The following is a 22,887-nucleotide window of genomic DNA, read 5'->3' on the forward strand; positions in this document are numbered from 1 at the left end:
CAACAGAAAGGAAAAATCCAGATTCTATAAGAGGAGGTACGGAAGTCACATATACAGTACTGTATGTTACTGCACAGTGAAATTCTCTTCTTTGCATATCCCAGTGTAAGGAAACATGGAGGTCATGGATTTCTTTTTACATTTATTATAATTATTTTTAAAAATGTCAGTTTCTTATAAGTGTTCATTCTGTTCATTTTGAAATCATTTTGAAGCAATATTACATAAGAGAATTGTAATACAACGTATCAAACTTGTTCCATTTGTTTATTTCTATTATTCTTTTCCACCAACTTTTTTTTAAGTTCTTTATGTATTCATGTTATTTTGGATCATCATATTTATTTTTTCAGACATACGTACAGTACATTATGTCTTGTCTTCAACTACTGCTCCAAATGCACAACACAATTAAAGAAGAATCAAAGGTTTTGTTATTGCAATATTTATTCCTATTAAGCAACATTGAAAGATATCACGACTGTCTGTCCATTGCAAGAACAGATGCTGAAGCTGAAGCTGAAGCTGAGATACTTTGGGTACATAATGAGAAGGTGCGACTCTGTGGAAAACCTTGCGATGCTGGGAAGAGGAAGAGAGAAAGACAGAAGTTGAGACGGCTGGATGGCACCATGGAAGTAAAGAAGTAGGATTTAGGATTTAGCGCAGGACAGGAACACTTGGCCCACTGATGATGAATTGACGAATGGTTTACAGTATAGTGTTAAATCATAATCATGTCTATTTGTGTGTTGTCTTATTATTTATTTTTATTAGTAACCTTAAAGGTGGTATTAGTCATTTTGTTAAAATTTGCTCAAACCGCCAAATCTCTTTACTATTCAAAAAGGGGCGGAGCAACGTAACTGACATTAGGCCAGAGACACCGTCTCATCCTGAATGGTTGTGTGGAGTCTCTTTTTCTACCAAGCAAATTGCATTGTATCCCAGTGCTTAAGTGATTACAGTTGTTTGGATACACAGTTAGATAATGTTCCTTGTTAAGTAACCTAGTATTTGATGTAAATCAATAAATTCAAGTTATGCGGTTTGACTCATATTCTGTATGTGAGCTTGGATTGTAAACTCATGCATTCAGTCAACATAAGGATAAATAATAATAATAAAATAATAATAATAATAATAATAATAATAATAATAATAAAATAATAATTATTAAAAAATAATAATAATTAAAAAATAATAATAATAATAATAATAATAATTTCTTCACCAGTTTTTCCACTGTTGTGTTTTTGGCATGGCACAAACAGTGCTTGTGTATAGGGGTAGCGTTTGCAGTGGATGCAGCATTCACATCATACAGCAGGTGTATTTGTTCTGTGGTCCAGAGAGATGAAGAGAGAGAGAGAGAGAGAGAGAGAGAGAGAGAGAATCACTCAATTAATTTGATGAATTTCACACTGGAGGCCTGGTGCATTAACAGGTATGTCAAATTATACCGTATAAAACTATACCCTAAAAGCTCCTCCCCTTTTGCCATTGAGTGTGAGTACAATATTAAACTGATATCTGACACCTTCATGCTTTTTTACTATAAGTGCAGACAGATTCACTAGAAAATGATGATCTGGAGATTTTGCACTTACTGGTGGATCCCCACCTGCAACACACACATAACAGATGTACAGTATGAGTAAGTACTTTATTGTAGGAGAGATATAAATCTTCAGAACAAAAAAAAAACTAAAGACATGAGTTTAAAAAAAAAAAAAAAGAATTTATAAGCAATTGCACTGAGACATGATACCGACATCGATCCTTGATCTAGAGTAAAATGCTTTAACTCTATTGGAGATATGAGTGATATGAGTGATTACCTGTTGCTGGAAAAGGTTTATCACTATCATCACCTGAGCCAGACCTAAGAGAGAGAGAGAGAGAGAGAGAGAGAGAGAGAGAGTTCCCTCCAATTGCAGATTCTGTCAGAGTTATTAAATAAGTTATTATTTGAAGAACTTTAAAGAGACTCCTTGTCAGAAATCATGGCAATAAAGAAGATCATCCTATAAGATGAAATAATTTTGACATGATAAGATTTCAAATACACTGCCTGGCCAAAGGAAGCCACACACTTTAACATTTTATTCGATACACTGTTCTCTGATGATATATGATTACGTGTGAAAGCTCAATTGGGTTGGGATCTGGAGAATTAGGGTTACATCAACACTTTAAAATCTTTGCCTGCTAAGCGCAATACACAGCAGACTGTGATGTTACCTTTCTACCATAGCCAGCATTGACTTTTTCAGAAATCAATTGTCCTACATCAGAATGGACAAGCTGGCTTCACAGGAATATACAATGATCTGTCAATTCATTTTTAAAGATTCAGTTTTCAAAAGTTTGTGTTGTGCATCTGTTTATTTTTTCATGATTTGTGTGCTTTGTAGGGGCATTACAGTAATTTTTTTGTCTTCCGCATACTCTGTGTTTTTTACAGTAATCTATGGTGTTGATTGCCTCTGTTGAGTGATGTGTATAGCTATGCCCACTCCGAGGGCAAAAGTGCTGTATTTGTCCGAAACAAGTGATGACTGCTGTGAGATAATCTGGCACAAACGTCCCTCCCAAGAATTTATGGCGCAGATTGAACTTCAGACTGGCAAAGTTTCATTCAATTTTGTCGAGCCAGTTTTGCGTTATGCTGTGACAAAATCGGCTGGACAGACATACAGACTAATAAAATTGCCTAAGACTGGGTTCGGATAAAACCTTTCTTTTATTTATATAAATAAGTAGAAATATGATTCAGCATTTTTTAAATGCTAGACCATTGATCATGGGGACATATTTATTAGTGCTACTGTACTTTAATTATGGATAATTTATCAGTATCAAAAAAAGGATTTAAAAAAAAAAAAAAAAAAAAATCTAAGGCAGATAGGCGAAAAGATGCAAACTTAAATTCCAAGGATCCAACAGATTTCTATAGTTGGGAGTCCAAAAGTGCAAAAACTGGCCTTGCCAGGAGGAGCACACTACCTCTCTCCTGTCAATCAAAGTGACACTAGCCAGTGAGTGAGCTGATGTATAAGGAAGAGATCAGATAGTGGTTCCCTCTGAGTGTGGTACACAGCATGATACATGAAAATCGGTCAAGATGAACTCAACATTAAACTATTCTAAGTTGCTTGTGGTGGTCCTACTTACTGCACTTCTGCTGCCGGAGAAGGACGGGGTGGAGGAGGATATTGAGGTGAGGAAGAGGAGGTGGATGAGGGTGACAATGGTGGCGATGGTGGACGTGGAGGCACTGCCTTCTGAGACTTTATTGGTGGAAAGAAAGAGATTTTGAGAGAACATCTTTTGAAAGTATTTATGATTTTATTTAATTATTTATTTTTATTTTATAAAAAAAAAAACTGCAAGCTCATACCGTGCTCCCCATGACGTCTGCAACCTTCTCGTCCTTGTCTGGCTGCATGTTGGATGTTGGATTTCAGTGCACGCACCTGAATCTGGATTGAACACCACACAAACAATTTCTTACAGATCCACTGGTACTGTAGACTTGTTCAGTCTGATCTCAGGGATTAAAAACAAAAACAGCAACAAAAAGAAAACTATCCAGCATGTCATGCTGTATGTTTTTTTCTGATGTTTAGGTCTAGTTAAAGTGTTTGCTTTGGTCCTCTGGATGTTTCATGAGTGAAACCAAAGCTTTTAGCCTTTTGGATTGGTAACACCAGTTAACCTAATCTACATTTCTTTAGACTGTGGGAGGAAACCGGAGTATTGGAAAGAAAACCAAACAAAGTATGGGTAGAACATGCAAACTCTATGACACAGACATTTACAGTATATATATATATATATATATATATATATATATATATATATATATATATACATATATATATATATATATATAATAAATGTTCTAATAAATCCTGTGACCCTGAATACAGGATAAAGCTGTATAAAAGATGAGTGAATGAGTGAGTGTCATCTAATAAATACATCCAATTAACAAGAACTGATCACAATCTACACCAACACATCATTGAGACGAAATCCTCTGTTAATTAAGATTAAAGCTCGGTGAATTTAGGGAAGAAATGAAAAAATGATGGAGAGAAAAACTGCTAAGTCATTCTCTCTGTCTCTCTGTCTCTCTCTCTCTCTCTCTCTGAGATTATAAAGTAATTTACACATGCACATATAAACAGACTGTATTTATGTATTACTACATCTATCATGCTTTAACTCACCGGCTGAATGATCCACTGATGTGTCTTCAGTCTGATTTTAGTTTTTCGTTCCTCTGCACAGAAACGAAAGGAAGGAATGATTGATTTTCCAGGGCAGGGCTAGACTTAACCATTCAGCTGGCTGGTGACCATGCTGTTTACCATAATGGTCTTGTAAGACAAGCTGCGTCTCAAATGGCTCTTGCTTTAGACTGGTTTATGTTTAAATATAACCAAATGTGAGTTAATGGCTATTCAAAATTAGACAACTTCATTCATTTGCAATATTCCGGTTCAAAATCAGGTAGTATACTTAGAAGTAGTCTTACCTAAAGTTTGAAAAACAATGCAATTTCAATTTTTCTTCCATTATAAAAAAACTCAAAAGGCATTAAATTTGTGGCGTCAGAAAGCTTTATCTTTAAAGGGGAGAATTTTGCTCTCTAAGGCTGAAAGTCTCTCTTGTAGAGCCCCTTAGGTGACATTTAGGGGGAAAAAATAGATTTACTAAGGTGTAGGCAAATGGTACAATGTTTTTTTTTGCACCAATGACAATGGCCCAAGTAGTGCCCTTAATCACCTTGTTTAGCAAAAAAATGCTTCTACATCTGGTTTTAAATGTGGATTTCGGCAGGTAGTTGCTCTCTCCACAGTATGGCGAACTGTACAGACCAACTTTCACCCAATCTGCGACTGACAGTCGCTGTCCATTATCACTTTATTATCTCATCCAATCAGATAACTCGGTTGGAACTAATTGTTGTATAATATAATAATATACTGTGCAGGTGGGATCCGAGCAGCTAATTAAAAAAATGACAAATAAACATGAACCAAGTAATTTCTTGGGACTGTAAATTTCTAAATTATGAGCTATGACCATGAATCATCTCATGTGAAGTGTGATCTTGCACAACACTTATTATTGAGTACATTCAGGTTACTCATATGACCGCTAGTGCCCATGACTGACATGTGACTGTTCATCATGGTGACTGCGTTTCGAAACAAAATTCCTCCTGTAAATGATGGGAAGAGATTAAAGAGGCAGTGAGTGGGGTGTGTGGGGGCAGGTTCCTCCATCGGGGCAAGTGGACTACATCCTACTGTTTAGGTCAGCTGTTTAATTAAATATCCATATTCACAACTCAAAACATTTGAATTATATCAATATATTAAATATATATATTATATTTTGCATCACTGACAAAAAAAAAATGCTATTTAACAGATTTAAACTAATTTTCCATTGGTTTACTTATGTTCTACTGTAGTTGTTCTACACAGCGCCATTTAGATTTAGTGGCCAGAATTAGGAACTGCAACAAGCACTAATAAAGATCCATAGTGAAAGGATTTCTCCTGCTGCATGATCTGTGATTAAATGTTTACAGTGGGAAGAAATGAGGAGGTGGACCAGGAGGTGGCAAACAAGAAAGCAAATGACCAGATTGAGCAATTATGGCAAAATATGGCATAGTCACCAAGATCTGTTTTAGCAAGTAATCAGAATTAAATGTAAGAAATCTTTCTCAATCCTTATCCCCACAGAGCACTTAATAATTTTTTAAGATTTTAGCTCCTCTTAGTTTAATATGATATTTACAAACAGATTGAAGATGGGTAAGAGTTCAGGTCCAACCGCCAGAGGCTTCAACACAATCAATCCAGTGGGTTTTGAGTGCTCCAGATGTGCGCTTATAGTGACAGGTCAGGATGGCAACTCTCAACATTGATTTCATTGCTGTTGAACATATCCTAATGAGAAACAGATAGCAATGATGTTAAGAACACCTGAAAGAGCTTCATTCCAGATCTACTACAGCTGATCACAATAAAGTTAGCATGATTATGTCTGGAGTTTAATACTGTAGAATTGTGCTACAGAGGCATTAATGGATGTTGCATTACTAAAAAACTTTTATATATTTTTCAGGCATATTTTAATTTTAATTTTTTATTTTACTCGCATGTGTGTATTCTTTTTTTTAAACCATTTAAATAATTGTTTCTAAAATATATTTAGAACTTAGTTTTACCATTTTCACATTTAGTCTACTTCTGTATTTATCTGATTACATTTTTTCCTTGTTTATTTATTTGCTTTATCATTTATTATATATAATTATTGTTCTTTCTTAGTGTTAAAAATGATAAAATGTGGTATACATAAATAAATTTCATTTTTTATTTAACTATAAATAAATGAAAATATTATTAAAAGATATTTATTTGTTTATATTATATTATGTGTTAAATACATTTAATTGCTTAAATTATTGAACTATACGATTTAAATGTCATTAAAATATTTGTTGTTTTTTATTATTTATTTTAGAAATATATTATATTATACTGCATTATACAATTAAACTTATTAGATGATGTTAAATAATAGATACATAATACTATATAATATAATATAAGACAAGATAGGACTATTTAACTGTTTCATTGAAATATCATTAAAATATTTATATGTTTGTATTTTAATAATTTATTCTTTTCTACAGTATTCTATTACATAAAATATTAGTTACATTTAATTGTTGTATGTCCAAACCACCTCAGTCTGGCCTCTCTGACTTTATCTCCAAAACATCTAACATGGGTTGTCTCTCTGATGAACTCATTCTTGATCCTATCCATCAGTCACTCCCAAAAGGCACACACACATACGCACACTTATTATACAATTACTTTTATAATATAATATAATATAATATAATATAATATAATATAATATAATATAATATAATATAATATAATATAATGAATTTAATTGTATTATTTAACTATTCAATTTAAATGTTATTAAATATTTATATTATATTATATTATACAATTAAATATATGATATTATGTTACATAATATATACATAATAAATGGTAACATATAAAATAATATAAATTTTATTTTTTCAGCATTTTATATGCCATTAAAAGTTTATTATTATATTATATTATATTATATTATATTATATTATATTATATTATATTATTTAGTCAGCCTTCAGAGGAGGTCTGACGTCACAAACTCCATCTCCCATAATGCACGAGCGCTTCCACTTCCGCTGGAGCGGTTTGTAAACACAGCGAAAGGCGAGATGGAGTCGACAAGAGGTCTTACCTAAAAATATTCCCTAGATTAGATTTCCTACCACACACACACACAGAGAGAGAGAGAGAAGGAGAGAGAGAGAGAGAGAGAGTGTGTGTGTGTGTGTGTGTGTGTGTATGAGAGTGAGAGAGAGGAGCTTCAGGCTACTGGATCTCTAGTTTACACCGGAACTGGATTATTATTCTCGTAACGATAATCCCACGCGAGCTGCTCCTGCTTGATCAGACAGACAGACAGACAGACAGGTCTGTGTCCCGCTCGGCCCGATGGGGAACTGTCTCTCCTCTCAGAGTGCTGATGATCTGTCTCTGCTCAACGAGTCTGAGGGCGCGAGCCTCCCAGGAGAGCCTCCACCTCCCTATCAGGTACACACACACACACACACACACACACACACACACTGTCTCCCTACAGAGCCTCCACCTTTCATCAGCTACTCACACACACTCCTCAGGCAGCCTCCACATCTTGATTAAACACACACACACACACACACACACACTCCTTTCCATCTCCAAATCTGGTTCACACTCCTTACGCCATCCTCACACACTCCTGTCATCTTGTCACACTCGCACTCCTTACACAGTCTTGATAAACACACACACACACACACACACTGAACAGCCATGGGGTCCTCATACACTCCTGACATACACATTACGTTACACACAGTCACAAACTTTCTCCTTAGACTCAGGTAGGGGGCGTGGCCTGAAGTGTGATGCGTATAAGGAGTAACTATTGTCTCCTGCTCTCTCAGCTCCGTGCGAGACCTTTGATTCTGGCCGGTTGTTTTTATTCTGACGTGTTGGAGCGAATATATTTTTGTCTGTGCTCTGTTAATTTTCTACATTGAAGTCATTTCCTTCTAATTCCTCTGTGTGTGTGTGTGTGTCACATGCAGGAACGTGTGCAGGTGCCAGTTTACCACCCTACACCCAGTCAGACCCGCTTAGCCACCCAGCTGACGGAGGAGGAGCAGGTACGGATCGCTCAGCGCATCGGCCTCATCCAGCACCTTCCGCGCGGCATCTTCAACCCGGGCTCTGAACCCTCCGACAAAAAGATCAAAGAGTTTGTACCACAGCAAGCACTGACACAAACACCAACACAACCATTGCAGCACAACCACAACCAACACAACTATCTCAAAAACAACATCAGGACTACAATCAGTGCAAACACACAACCGCCGTAACCACTAGCACAACCATAGAAACCACCAATGCAAACAAAAACACAACCATCTAATCTACAACGACAGCAAACACCAACACAGATACCACCACAACAACCACACCTAACCAGTACCCCAACCCCACAACCAGCAAAAATCACCAACCCAACCACCAATATAACTGCTACCACAAACACAGCAACCACAACCATCGCAACCACCACCTTTACCAACTCCACAAATACAGCAACACACAACCATCGCAACCACCACCTTTACCAACTCCACAAACACAGCAACCACCAACACAAACCCCTACACAACTGCCACAATCACTGCATTAACCACAACCACAGCAACTACCAACACAAACACCAGCACACCCATTGCAGCCACTGTCTCAACCACCAGCACAATTACCAACACTAGCACAAATGCCACAACCACCGCTCTAACCACCAACACAACCACAGCAACCACTGACACAAACATCAGCACAGCTGTTGCAGCCACAGCACTAACTACTACCATAACCAAAGCAACCACCAACACAACCACACAAACATGAACAGTACCATCTCAACTACAACCAGAGCAACCGCCAACACAACCATCTCAACCACTGACCCAAACACCAACAAAACCATCTCAACTACAACCACCGCAACCAGCGACACAACTGCTGCAACCACCACCCTAATTGCTACCACAACCATCGCTAAAAAAACTACCTTAAATACCACCACAACCACCAATACAAACAGCCATTGTATACAACAGTTATCCAACATAACTACCAACTCAGCTACCAGCCACTTAAATACCGCAAACTACTACCCCAAAAAACCAACTACCACAAACTACCACCCTAAGCACCATTTCAGGCACCACAACCATCAACACAACCACTACCCTGACTACCATGATTTTTTTTTGGTGATTCATACTGACAGCACAAAGAGTAAAATAGTTATTAGGTTGAAGATAAAACGAAGATGTGTTATATTTCAGGTCAACCAAAAGCACAGATGTAGGCCTAACTGTTTTTTTGTGTGTTTTTTTTCCCCCCTCTTCCAGGTGTGTGATCTGTATGCTGGACTTTGAGTACGATGACCCGATCCGGTTCCTGCCCTGCATGCACATCTACCACGTGGACTGTATTGACGCGTGGCTCATGCGCTCCTTTACCTGCCCCTCCTGCATGGAACCGGTGGACGCCGCGCTGCTCTCCTCGTACGAGACCAACTGAGCCGCGCTTACTACCACCCAAACACGCTAGCACGGGGAACATGCCAGTCGAGTCAGCCTGGGGGGGCACCAGGGGGGTTTGAAAAGGGTGGGAGGTTTGTGTCTGTGTGTGTGAGGAAGAAGGAGAGAAAGGATGTCAGTTAGAGGATATGTCAAAGCTGACCGGACCGGCTTAAGGACAAACGCAGGTCTTACTTATGATCATTTATTGGCCGAATTATTACATAAAAAGTGATTACATATTTTCGTTCTAAATGTGCAATACCTACAAGGAGGTAGAAGCAGCGTGCGTCTGATCTAGCCTCTCCTCGTGAAGGTGTGCCCTGGCTAAGATTGATGGGCCCGAGTCACAGCTTGCGGCTGTGAATATCCTGCTGCAGCACAGCGCTCTTTAATTAGTGGCGAACTGAAAATGTGAGAAGCAAATGTGCCATGCCTGACATGCCTGTCTCATATATATTGCACTCCTCACTTAGGTCTGCTGTCTTTTATTTTCCTTTTTTTTCTTTTTATTGTGTAGACAACACGATGCACTGATTAAGGTTTTTCTTAGTCTGCCCTACAGCACCTCATTAAACTTGTCAGATTGTTAGCAAGTCATAGGAAACACTATATGCTGGTAGGGACGAACCCAAATCCAGGGTGAAATAGTAAAAATGCTGAAAACGATGCGCTGTTTAAAAGAAAATTAAAGCTGTGGTTTGTATTTTGTATAAAAGAGACTTCCTAGATTTATAATAAAGTCCATAATTTCATCGATCTCATAGAAAAACTGTGACGTTTGTAAATATTATACTGCGATCATGCAAGTGGCTAATTTTTATTCATTCCACTCTTCTGTTTACTGTTGTCCGGCCCTGAAATTAACTCCACCCCTTCCCCATAGAGAACTGCACGGGCACTTTGCATAAGGTTACTTTACGTTGTCGGAACCGGAGGGGAGGTGGAAGGATAAAGGGAAAGGGGAATGAAAAGGGAGCATCAGGGTTCGGAATTCGCAATTCACTTTATATGCAGCAGAGGGCGCTGAATATTTTTAAACTGCACCTTTAAACGTACGCAAATGCAAAAATCGTAATGTAAATAGATAGCTAGTTGGTGGCTGGCTTGTTGCCAGATTGGTCATGATCCCTCCTCTAATTTTTTGTGGCTTGTTTTTAAAACGTTTTTTGTTCCTAATCCTAAGTCGAGAGCTTTGTTTCGATGCGTCCTTGTTGTGATTTTTTTCTATAAATAAATAAATGATGTTTAGCTTAGGATAAAACTTCATTTGTTTTTGTCTCGTTTTGTGATATGGAATCTGGTTCATGTGCTGCTGTTTCTCCGTTCTCAGCTCTCTAGATGTTGTTTCGTGTTCGCGTCCCAGTTCCCAGATCAGTGTAAAATCACTTTTTGCATTTTCTACTATTTTCTGCCTCGCATATAACTTAAATGTACATGAAGCTCTTAATCCACTCGACTGTGAACCTTTACTTTCAGTTGTTTTGTTGTGCCTGTGCTTGCATATTATCCCGAGAAAGACGTTCGCAGGATACAATCATCTTTGTGCACCTTTTAAACTTGCTCAGCCAGCCAGAAGCCACAAGCTTTAAAGCCAATCAGCTTCCTTTTTTGTAATTTTAAGAGAAAAAAAATGGACTGAAAATTCCTGTGTCATGAAGTGCTTTGCAGTTTTGATACGGCTCAATGTTACGTCTTTTCTATCTGTCGCAAAACCATAAAAAGAGCTACGACTGCCTTTTCTGTTCTGCGTTACGCTGTGAGATGTTTGTGCAAAAAAAAATAATGACTTGTGATTTATTTTTTGGTTTGTTTTTTGTGTATAGCTGAAATGGATCCGTTTCATTGTATTAATCTGTGTGAGTATGTAAGCGGTAATGCCTAAAGGCTGAGTACAGAATACCTAAACGCCATGGATTCACATATTTTATTTACTATTTTCCCGTGAAACACATTTTTTCCCCCAAATGTTTACATTATAGAAATTTTTGTCGTTATCAGAGAAAAAAAAAATTGACTCTGTGAAAATAAAGATTGTTTGCAGTGGCATTGTCTAGAGCACGTCCAGATTTTGTCCCAGAGCTGTATTGAAAATAATGCACTCGTGGATGAAGATGTTTTATAAAGGGTAAACCAGCATTGACTACTCAGTGGGAGCCCCTTAATTGCGATAAAGTGGATTTGAGACTTGGGTTCAACGAGAGCACCTTGTGATGGAGAATATGTTTATGTTTAGTAGTAATTTAGCATAGAGGAAGAGCAACATGTGCAACTTGGACCACGTGTCTTAGTTAATACAAACGTTATCCCTATTTGTGCATTATTTTCGATACAATCCTCATATTGAATCATTGCTAAGGAGGAAGGTTTAACCTTTTATGATTTCAGATTGTTTTGTGGAAGCACTTTTTTTGTCAAGATCTCAGATCATTGTTCTCTCACAATTTCAGATGCTTGTGTTGTTCAAATTGAAAATTGGCGTAATTGTTTTTACAGCTTAAATTGTGGTTTGGGTATTTGGGGGAAAATTACTGTTTTTTTTTTTTTTTTGAAGATTGCAGATTAATGCAGGATCTTTCAGAACAGAAACAAACTCAAACTATTCTGCATTATTTTGAGATTTAGGGAAAATAAGTCCATTTGGAATTTTAGATGTGTGTGATTTTTTTTTTTTTTTTTTTTTCCTGAACGGACAAGTTTTGGGTCTTCATTTTGTGATCTCAGACTGTTGTGATGACATTGTGATGTTTTCTTACTAAGTAAAATCTCTGATAATTGTTATCTGGGGAAATTTGTTTCTTTTAGTTATCTTTAGTGTGATATCTTGATTAAGTTATATTTTGCTATGTCAAGATGTCAGATTGCCTGGGAAACAGTTCTTTCAAGATCCCAGCTTTTTATCATTTCTGTAAAACAGCGAGTGGCTCTTTAATGATTGTCTTAAATGCAGATCGTATTTTCCTCTGGAAAACAGGGTTTAGTTCTTTCAGGCTCTCTGCTTGTTTTTGTTATTTTGGGGAAAACAGCATTTAGTTTTTTCAGATCTCAGGAGAACAGTTCCTAGCTCTTTCAACATCTTAGATTGTTTTCAGCAGATACCAACACAACATATTTTTATTTAGAATTTAAGATTATCTAAAAAAAAAAAAGTACTTTCACTAATCTTTTTCACTTTTTCTTGAAAAAAGTGTTTGCTTCCAGATTGTTGTATTATGTTAAGAAAATTAACCCCCCCCCCCCTTTCAGGTTTTGTCTTGATCATTGAAAACTAGCATTCATTATCTCTTAGTAATTATGTAAAATATTAGCTTGTTAGCGAAGAAGAAAAGGAGTGAATGTAACTAAGATATGTGAATCGTTTGTAAGGCTTTGTATTAATTCTAGTAAGTATTGCTACAGAAAGAAATCTATTATACCTACAAAAATCCTGATCTAAGAACCGTTCGGGCAAACAACCTGAATTCATCCTAAGGTAGAGATAATAAAAAAAAGAAAGTTAGCTTTTACGTGTGTGTGTGTGTGTGTGTGTGACTGTCTCTTACACAAGAGCAGGTGATGCGTAAATTTTTTTTCTTTGTTTAGGGCATGTATACTTCATTTCATTGTTGAAGTCCTTGGTCAAATATGTTTAAAAGTTTAGCTTTGGTAATTATTTGGCCTTTAATTTTTTTATGCAAAATAGTGATTTAATGAACTTGTGAAGTACAATCATCTCTGTTTTTGGTTTAGTTTTTCTTTTCTTTTTAACAGAATATATGGCATGGTTTGAGGTGTAGTACTGAATCTGGGATGCTGGATAAAGATTTTAAAGGTGTGTGTGTTTTGTACATGTGTGGTAATGGCACAGGCTAAGGTGATGATGGTGGTGATAATAAATTAAAAAATGAATATATAGATAGACAAATAAATAACAATTCTTCCAGACACCTGTTTCACGTGACTTATTGTGTGTGACGAAAAAATAACTGTATAGTTTTTAATTAGTTTTAAATTCGACCTTTATGAAGACATTTTCTGGAATATTCTTACACACTCCATCATTAAAACCGAAGTAGTCCCGTCCTAAATCGTCGAGTCATCGATTTAATCCCAAATTGTAACCTTTAGTGCACATACGTGTACTACGTAGGCTGTAAAAATCGTCACTTAACGAGCTACGTAGTGCACTCGAGTAGGGGACTAAGAAGCCATTCCGGATTCAGCCATCTACCGGGAACTTCCTGTGGTAAACTGAGCCCGTAACCCGCCATCTTGGATCTAATATTTTGTATGGATTATCCTTTACATTTGTAAGGCAGTTTGAGCCAAAATGGCGTCATTTTCCGCGACCGGTTTCCTTTTTTAAACATGGTATATTCCGGACTGTATCGTTTACAAGATGGCCGCCTCGGTGGAAGACGAATTTGAAGATGCACCTGATGTAGAGCCTTTAGAGCCGACGTTAAAAAATATTATAGAGCAAAAATCTCTAAAGTGGATTTTTGTAGGTGGAAAAGGTGGCGTTGGAAAAACGACATGCAGGTAATTGTTGCGTAAATAGCGTAGCGTTTGGGATAAAGCTAGCCGGCTAAAGTTAGCTAGCCAACATTGATTGAAACATGAGCTTAAGAATATTATACATAATAATGTTTGTAATTTCAGATAAATATGACTAACTTAGTTGTCTGATATTTAACGCTGTTATTTTATAATTATTATTATCTAGTGAAGATTATTAGAGATTATATAACACCTTAACCCACACATGCAATGTATACAGGGGATTTAACTTCCTAGTTAAATTAATGCCAAACAGATTAAAGTCCATGTATATATATATTACAAGGCTGGAGGATTAATGTGCATTACTGTGTGCTTCAGGACACTGAGTGTGTCCCAACTGGACTCTGTGAACAGACCTAGGTTTCATTACATGTACAATATATACATTGTGTATGTGATATCAAAAAGTTTCAAATCTAGTTCTGTAACACGCCACCAGATGGCAGCACAAGACTGCACACACAGTCACAGGAAGCTCCGACCTTCATAAGTCAGCGTGCAAAAAGACATCGTCCTGTGTACATTGGGATCTGTGCAACGGGTGCTGATATGATCACATGCATATCACCGTGTCTGCGATTTCATCATGGACAGCAAATCTGTGGTAAGTCGTTTGAGGTATTTTAAGTGCCACGTGTGCTTCAACAGTGGAAGAACATCAAGAGATCAGGAAAACCTTCGACGAGCTTAACCCCTGAAAATGTCAACCGTTCGACAACTTGTGCATGATGATTGTTGCAGAGCGATCCACAACATTGCTGCCATTATCGGTGTGTTAAGCGGAACAGTCCAGGCGATTGATTTCAATGTGCCATGTGGCTGACAGGTTTGTCCCCAGGGGCAGAAGGAACATCACCGCAACGTCTGCCAAAAACTCCGCCGGCGTGCCGTGGATAACCCAATCTTCATGTCGAGGATCATTATTGATGACGAAACTCGGGTATATGGGCACGACCATGAGACGAAGCAACAGTATTCACAGAAGAAGAGCCCATCGTTTCCATGACCGAAAAAAGGCGAGGCAGCTTCACAGCACATTGTGCATCGAGGATTCGTCCCTAGGGGCCAGATCAATAATAAAGAATTCTACCGCCAGGTTTTAAGGCATCTGAGGGAGGACATACAGCGATTAAAAAAAAGATAATCTCGAAACTTTCTGATACAACCTTGTAACATCATTAGTCATATCTTTGTCTTTCTATTTCTCTCTCAGCTGCAGTTTGGCAGTACAGCTGTCCACGGTGAGGGAGAGCGTCCTCATCATCTCCACCGACCCGGCACACAACATCTCCGACGCCTTCGACCAGAAGTTCTCCAAAGTTCCTACAAAAGTCAAGGGCTATGATAACCTCTTCGCCATGGTCAGCTCTCTCCCTGCACCAAAACACTCACGAGCAGTAACTGATCAGTGACACGATTATTGTTTCTCCTGCAAACAACATAAAAACATGTAAACCTAAAACATTTCATAATTCTTTGTCTTGTTTCTCTCACCTTAAACATGAGCAAGAACCCAGATGTTATCTTACTCAAACATGTGGCAGGTTTTAACTGATTGACTTCCTTTTTGCTCCTGGGTAGCACTTCATTCCTTTATCTTGATAGATTATATCTTTTAGTGAAGTAAAAACATCATGATTAAAAGACACTAAGAGTTTAATCCTATCATCCAGAATACAAATGTTTATTAAACTATAGCACTACATGCAGATGTTTATTCCAACTATAGTACGAAATACAAATGTTTATTTTAACTACGGTATTAAATGCAGATGTATATGCTGAGATGTTTTTTAACGATAATACTAAATGCAGATGTATTTAGTATAGTACTATACTATAGTACACTTGTTTTAAGTGTAGTACTAAATGCAGATGTTTGTTCAATCTAAGCACTAAGTACCAATGTTTATTTCAACTATGGTCCTAAATTTACTATATTGTGGACTATTTAGTGTGGACTATTTAGTGTGGACTATGTGGACTATTTTACTACTAAATGCTACTAAACACAATACTTAATGCAGATTATTGTTTTAACTATAGTACATTGCTGAAGCTGCCAAAATCTATCGCTCACATCTCTGTCTCTGTGTGTGTGTGTGTCTGTATGCGCGTGCGCAGGAGATTGACCCGAGTCTGGGCGTGGCAGAGCTCCCAGATGAGTTCTTCGAAGAGGACAACATGCTGAGTATGGGCAAGAAGATGATGCAGGAAGCAATGAGCGCCTTCCCTGGCATCGATGAGGCCATGAGCTACGCCGAGGTCATGAGGTCAGACACCACGTCCATTAGTGTCTCTCTCTAATGAGCACATCTACATGTATATCGATTCTTATACACTGCGGCTTATGGAAGTATATTAGTGCCAAAATTCTTCAAAGCAAAATAGCAGGTTGAATTACATGAACTGAAAAACACGTGTTGCAATAAGAATTTTGAATTTTTCTGCATTGCAATTTAATCTGAATTGAAAAAAAAATCCATAGAGCATTTACAATGTTTAAAATTTTTGCCACTGCAATTTATTGTGGTTGTATATTTCAAGTGAAAATGTAATTCAAGCATTTAAAATTCCATGCAAAAATATTCAAGTTACTAAATTGAAGTTTAAAAATATTTAAGTGTTAAAAATACAATCTTCATTATTTTTCAATCTTACAAATTCAGGTCGCTAAAATTCAGGTAATAAAATTCAAGTCGCTAAAATTCAGGTCTTCACATCCGGGATATCACAGGAAGAGCAGTGGAGAGCCGATTGCTGCTGTCCGTGCCGTAGTGTACTTTAAAGTGTGCTTCCTGCTCCCTGTGCAGTCTACTTCTTAGAAACTACTTACCGATCGGAACGCAGCCCTTTTAACTAACAGGCTGGGTTGCCAGTTGCACAATAAACGGTTAAAATGACTCCTCTGCCGTAAACGAATATTTTTGCAATGAATTTTAAATGCTTGAATTACATTTTCACTTGAAATATACAACCACACTAAATTGCAGTGGCAAAAATTTCAAACACTGTAAATGCTCTACGGATTTTTTTCAATTCAGATTAAATTGCAATGTAGAAAAATTCAAACATTTTTATTGCAACACGTTTTTTTTTTTTCAGTTCATGTAATTCAACCTGCTATTTTGCTTTAAAGAATTTTGGCACTAATATACTTCCATAGCGGCTGCTCTGAATCCAGCCATGTTTGTTTAAAAGACTAAAGCAAGGGTTCAGTACAGTTTATAAACACACCTACTTCACCTGGTAAATAACAAAATCAGCTGTTTTTGAGCATAAAAATGATAGAATGCATTTATTTGAAAGATATTCTATCCTGTGTTTTTGACAAAGTATGGTCCTGGGCAGAATACAGGATAAAGCGGTATAGAAGATGAGTGAGAGAGTGAAGCATTTCACTGCATATCGTACTGTGTATGACTGTGTATGTGACAAATAAAATTTGAATTTGAATTTGAGTGAGCGTATAGAATTCAGTTGAAGTGACGTTTGTTCATGAGCCACCAGGTGGCGCCAAGAGACGTTGCTGATCATTTGGTTTATCTGCTATCCTGCTTATTGACGTCGCTCTCCTGCTCTCGCTGCAGGTTAGTAAAGGGGATGAACTTCTCTGTGGTGGTGTTCGACACGGCCCCTACAGGCCACACGCTGCGTCTGCTCAACTTCCCCACCATCGTGGAGCGCGGTTTGGGACGTCTCATGCGGATCAAGAACCAGATCAGCCCCTTCATCTCTCAGGTCTGCTGTCCTGCATGCTGGGGGAAAAAAAACAAAAACAAAAAAAACAGAACTGATTGAACAGGTTCTTGAGCGGAAATAAGCGCTAACACCAGATGTCATTGTTGTTTACAGAGGAGTGAAACACAGGTAGACTTAAAATAATAATACTAATAATAATAATCTAATAAAATCAACAGTGTGATTCAAAGTCACAGGGAGCAAAACTGCTGAGTTTAAAGGGAACTGAAAACGCCGTAGGGAACAAGTGAACTTTTCACTGGAAGTGAACCGTTTCCCATCAATTTTTTTTTTTAGCTTAACAAGGGGTTTTAATGGTAGTGTTAATATGACACGGTAATTTTTAATTCAATTTAATTAATACATCCTGACTATTTTATGGGCTATGAAGCTGTAAAACAACTGCACAATAATATTTTCTCCATACATTTTGTAAATCGATAAAATTATTTGTTTCCGCTTTGCACGCATTTCAATAGTTCAATGGTATCAGTTTCATAAATATCCCATGTTAAATTGACATAAGTGGCTTGTATAGAATTTTGTCATGGAAAGTTTCCTCACCCGACCTTAACAGCCTATGTTGTGTTTTCCTGCTCAACCACAAGAAAATGCTGCTAATTAGTTTATTAGTTAAATGAGGAGTAATGAGAGCTGGGAAAGCATTAAATTGTTTTTTTTTATCTTTTGTTGTTTTTTTCATGCCAAACTTCTGATCCCAATTCTAGTCTAGTAGGTGGCAGTAATGCACCACTAGATATCGCATAAGTGCAAAAGAAAAACAGCAGTTTAAATGAGGTGTAAGGCGGTTTGTATATCCTGCAAAAGCTGTGGTGTATATTTTTTAAGGAATTCATCATTTAACGTTTTGTAAGTTTACGTATGTATGTTTTTTCTTTTTTATTATAATTTTTTAAAAAGAGTGAATCAATTTTGAATCAAATGCCCACCGATCAATTCGATAAATTGAATTGATCAACAGTGATTATGTTGCATAATTGATAAGAAGCATTCAGAAAAACACAGATATATAAAGATATGATCAAGGAACTTTGGAGAAAACGTCCAGTGTGTCACCCTTGTGAATATAACTTCCTTTTTTCATTATTTCATCTATAATATCTTAAACCTCATCATTTCGTGAATGTAAACATTATTTTAACAGTATTTTGTAAAATCCAGTCACATCAGGGTTGTGTTTTGTTCTCTGGCTTTAGATGTGTAACATGCTGGGGCTGGGTGACATGAACGCAGATCAGCTGGCCTCCAAACTAGAGGAGACGCTTCCTGTTATCCGCTCCGTCAGTGAGCAGTTTAAAGACCCGGTGAGTCCCATGTTTTTTTGTTTGTTTTGTTTTTTTTTCCTTTTTGGTTCAGTCTTTCGGATGCTCTAACATTTCCTTCCTCGTTGTGAAACAGGAGCAGACAACGTTTATCTGCGTGTGCATCGCCGAGTTCCTGTCCCTGTACGAAACCGAGCGGCTGATCCAGGAACTGGCCAAGTGCCGCATCGACACGCACAACATCATCGTCAACCAGCTGGTGTTTCCCGACGTCGAGAGGCCCTGCAAGATGTGCGAGGCCAGACACAAGATCCAGTCCAAGTACCTGGACCAGGTGGGTGTGCATGTGTACATCTGCAGTGCATCCACCAACATCAAGCAGATCACTTGAGCTTTCTTACTTGATTGTTTTAGGAAGTTTTCCAGAGAATTTTTTACCAAATATACTTATTTCATTATTAGGAATCGTCCAAATGCAAAATTATTACAGGGCCGGGGTGTTCAGCCAAATCTGGTACTTGCAGGGGAATTTTAACTTTATAAAGTACAAACATGCCTGATTCGCATGGGATAAAGATCCTAGACAGCCTACTTAATCATTACAAATGACAAGAGATTCTCAGATAATATGAATCCTGTGTGAACAGGGCCTCAGTCTGATATCTGTGATTAGCGATCCTCAGCATCATCTCTGTTCTTGTCTGTGATTATTTTATAAACCTTTGATAATACGACCATGACCAAGAATCACTTTGTTTGTGTTTCAGATGGAGGACCTGTATGAGGATTTCCACATAGTCAAACTGCCTCTACTGCCTCATGAGGTACGAGGAGCCGACAAAGTCAACTTGTTTTCCAAACAACTTCTGGAGCCCTACAATCCCCCCAACAAGTGACTTACCTTCCCTTAAACACACACACACACACACACACACACATCTATGGTCAACGCTCTCTGGTCCATGAACCTACATCTTCATCACCATACTCATCATCATCATCAGATCTGGAACGCTTCTACATACGCCTGCGCCTCCGTGTGAGCGTGTTTTTCTCTCCCTATCTTTCTCTCTCTCCATTTCTCTGCCTTGTTTTTCACATAGAAGCGGTTTATTTTACTCACCGCCATTCCTTATTTCAATCCAGTTAAGATGTAATTTTATTGTGTGATGGGAAATACTGTGTAAAAAAACAGAAAAAAAAATTGCTTGAAAAAAAGGGTGTCTGATCTTTGACTGCGAATTAACCTTTTTTCTTTGTTTAGAATCTGACCATCATTGAAAAGCATCTCGGGTTATTCGTTTCTCAGAACAGACATGTTTTTTACAGTTTTGACAAGTAAGCTCGAAGAGACTGTCTGCTTAGAATGATGTGTGGTGCGTGATGTGTGATGCCTGCGCAATAACCGCTTTGTGTCCACTATGGGTGCTCCGATCTATCGGATCTTAATTTTTACAGATCGGCTGCCTCTTACATAAACCCGATACTATCGTGATGACGCAAGATACATTCTGGAAATACTACCAAGTTTCTTTAAAAGATGTCAGATTGGAAAAGGTTTATTTTTAAAGCAAAACCGTGTGTGAGGAACGTCTGCCAAAAGCTTTAATACAACAAACCTTATTCGCCTGGTCAAGACAACGCAAGGTTGAAAGGTTATCCGGAGAGGCAGCAGCTTACTCTCGTAAGCCGACCCTCACTTACCCACTTATAGCTGAAGCACGGCCTTTACTCTGCAGGGTGTAAAAAAGTGTAAAACCATTATCACAAATAGTAATGAAGACACAAATAAAGCGTGGTTCCGAGTTCCGGCCGGGGCAACCCGTGTGTTTAACCTCACCGCTCCACACACTCTGGATGATGAGTGGAATGGACGGTCCCTTAAAAATGCAGAAATTCTAATATTTATAAAGCAATGTCTACCCTCTCCACTTACTAATAAATAGCTGTGATTGGTTTGCCAAATACACACTGACTGATGTGTGTGTTTTATCTAAAAACATTTGGTACAGTGTTTCAATTTGTCATTCTTTTCAGCTCGTGTAAGAGCCTGTGATGTTAGTTAAGGAATGAAAAATTTTTGCTCTTTAGTCGAGCACAGGCTATTCTACTGGTTTGTTTCTTTGTAATTTAATTGAAATAATAAGACAATGGAATATGTGGAATTCGATACTACGCAATAAATAGAACACTTTAAATAGCAGATCTCAAATTTCATTATGTCAAGGACATTTTCACTGTGATGAGCGGAAAAGAACAATACAAAAGTCCATATTCTAACTTTTTGTTCCTCTTTGTTCAATCCCATCCTTAAATACCACAGTAAACCCATGCTGAACATGTACTCGGCTGATAGTTCTGGGTTTGAAGCATTCTCTATTCACTGTGACCGAAAGCAAGAGAGCAGTGCGAGCATCTCTGCATGAGCCGAGAGTGCTCCTGGGAACAAAATGGGGCGGGGCTTAAAGAATATTTTTTATCGACGCAAGTTCCTGGTTTACACGACTCGTCCGCTTTTTCCTCGAGGAGAAAAAAAGAGCGCACTTTTGTCAGGTTTTAAGAGCTACTGTAAATTGTGCTAGTGTTACCATTTTATGAGGACAATTACAGCTTCCACCCCCCACACCAAACTAAACAGCCCATAATGCAGTGCACCGGAAGTATAATAATTTCCTCCTTAACACTAGCATGGTGTTTGTACTAATCATGTAAGTCTCATAAGTGACAGATTAGATTAATTTATATACATAGAGGTAAGCGTCACTGGAGATTTTGCTGATGTAATATTTCATAGGGACGGTAATATCGTTACATCACACAAGCTTGGAGGTCAAAGTGTGTTAGGAATCTCTGTGTGTCCCTTTTGTTTAAGCTACCAGTCATCTTAACTTCTGCAGAGGTGTTGTCCACCCAGTTTGATCCTACAACTACGATAAAGCGATGAAGTTTATTTCAAATTTTTTTCATCTGTCTGATGTTTTCCACCATCTTTAGTCGCTAGTTTGAGTTCACTCGACCCCGCCTTCCAAGTTTCAACTGGTACTTAAGTGAAAAAGCAACCACTTAAATTTTAGAGATGAGATTACAGGGTCTGTGGGTTAAATTATAGTTGAGGTTGGCTGTTCAGCTACAGTATGTAGGTCCAGTGCAAAAAAAAATAAATGAATACAAAAATTATGGACAACTTAATTGGTGAAAAAGATCAAAACATGTCAGCTTTATGTTGTACTTATTTAATTAGGCTGAGGAAAGCTTTTCACTTAGCGATCATGTTAACAGTAATGTGTAAGTGTTTTAGGTCTCAGATGAAGCAGGTGGAGGTCACTTTGGGAGAATCTTTACAAAGCTTGTGTTACTTCATTTACATTTTACGGTGTTACCTTTTTCCTCTGAGTGAAAAATTTCTATTTGTAACGTGTACAAACTGTAATTTTGGCAGTTAATTGTTCAGGATAATGCTGACAGCATTTCTCTTGAGTTGCATTTAATTGCATCAGGATGTTTCTTTGAATTCTACTGAATCGCATAGTAAAGAAGAATGTTTTACCTGCTCAA

General features: G+C 37.7%; 3 protein-coding genes across 3 annotated transcripts; 2 read left to right on the forward strand and 1 right to left on the reverse strand.

The window, feature by feature from the left end:
• Positions 1-442: 442 nt before the first annotated feature.
• On the reverse strand, positions 443-4,323 carry LOC128506914 (zinc finger protein ZIC 5-like). The gene is made up of 7 exons (XM_053477535.1): positions 4,239-4,323; positions 3,404-3,485; positions 3,178-3,293; positions 1,842-1,885; positions 1,611-1,624; positions 1,235-1,341; positions 443-582 (listed from the first exon to the last, which is right to left on the reverse strand). The coding sequence occupies exons 2-6, from the start codon at positions 3,449-3,451 to the stop codon at positions 1,315-1,317; spliced, it is 249 nt and encodes an 82-aa protein (XP_053333510.1). The 5' UTR covers positions 3,452-3,485; positions 4,239-4,323; the 3' UTR covers positions 443-582; positions 1,235-1,314.
• A 3,123-nt stretch (positions 4,324-7,446) lies between these two features.
• Positions 7,447-11,811, forward strand: rnf11a (ring finger protein 11a). The gene is made up of 3 exons (XM_053477521.1): positions 7,447-7,703; positions 8,246-8,415; positions 9,596-11,811. Exons 1-3 carry the CDS (start codon positions 7,605-7,607, stop codon positions 9,765-9,767), a joined length of 441 nt encoding a protein of 146 aa, XP_053333496.1. The 5' UTR covers positions 7,447-7,604; the 3' UTR covers positions 9,768-11,811.
• A 2,284-nt stretch (positions 11,812-14,095) lies between these two features.
• On the forward strand, positions 14,096-22,883 carry get3 (guided entry of tail-anchored proteins factor 3, ATPase). Its single transcript, XM_053477411.1, has 7 exons — positions 14,096-14,287; positions 15,522-15,669; positions 16,433-16,581; positions 17,899-18,049; positions 19,267-19,374; positions 19,469-19,666; positions 20,100-22,883. Exons 1-7 carry the CDS (start codon positions 14,145-14,147, stop codon positions 20,226-20,228), a joined length of 1,026 nt encoding a protein of 341 aa, XP_053333386.1. The 5' UTR covers positions 14,096-14,144; the 3' UTR covers positions 20,229-22,883.
• The last annotated feature ends 4 nt before the right edge of the window (positions 22,884-22,887 follow it).

Source organism: Clarias gariepinus, chromosome 18, assembly GCF_024256425.1.
Source record: "Clarias gariepinus isolate MV-2021 ecotype Netherlands chromosome 18, CGAR_prim_01v2, whole genome shotgun sequence".
NCBI lineage: Eukaryota > Metazoa > Chordata > Actinopteri > Siluriformes > Clariidae > Clarias > Clarias gariepinus.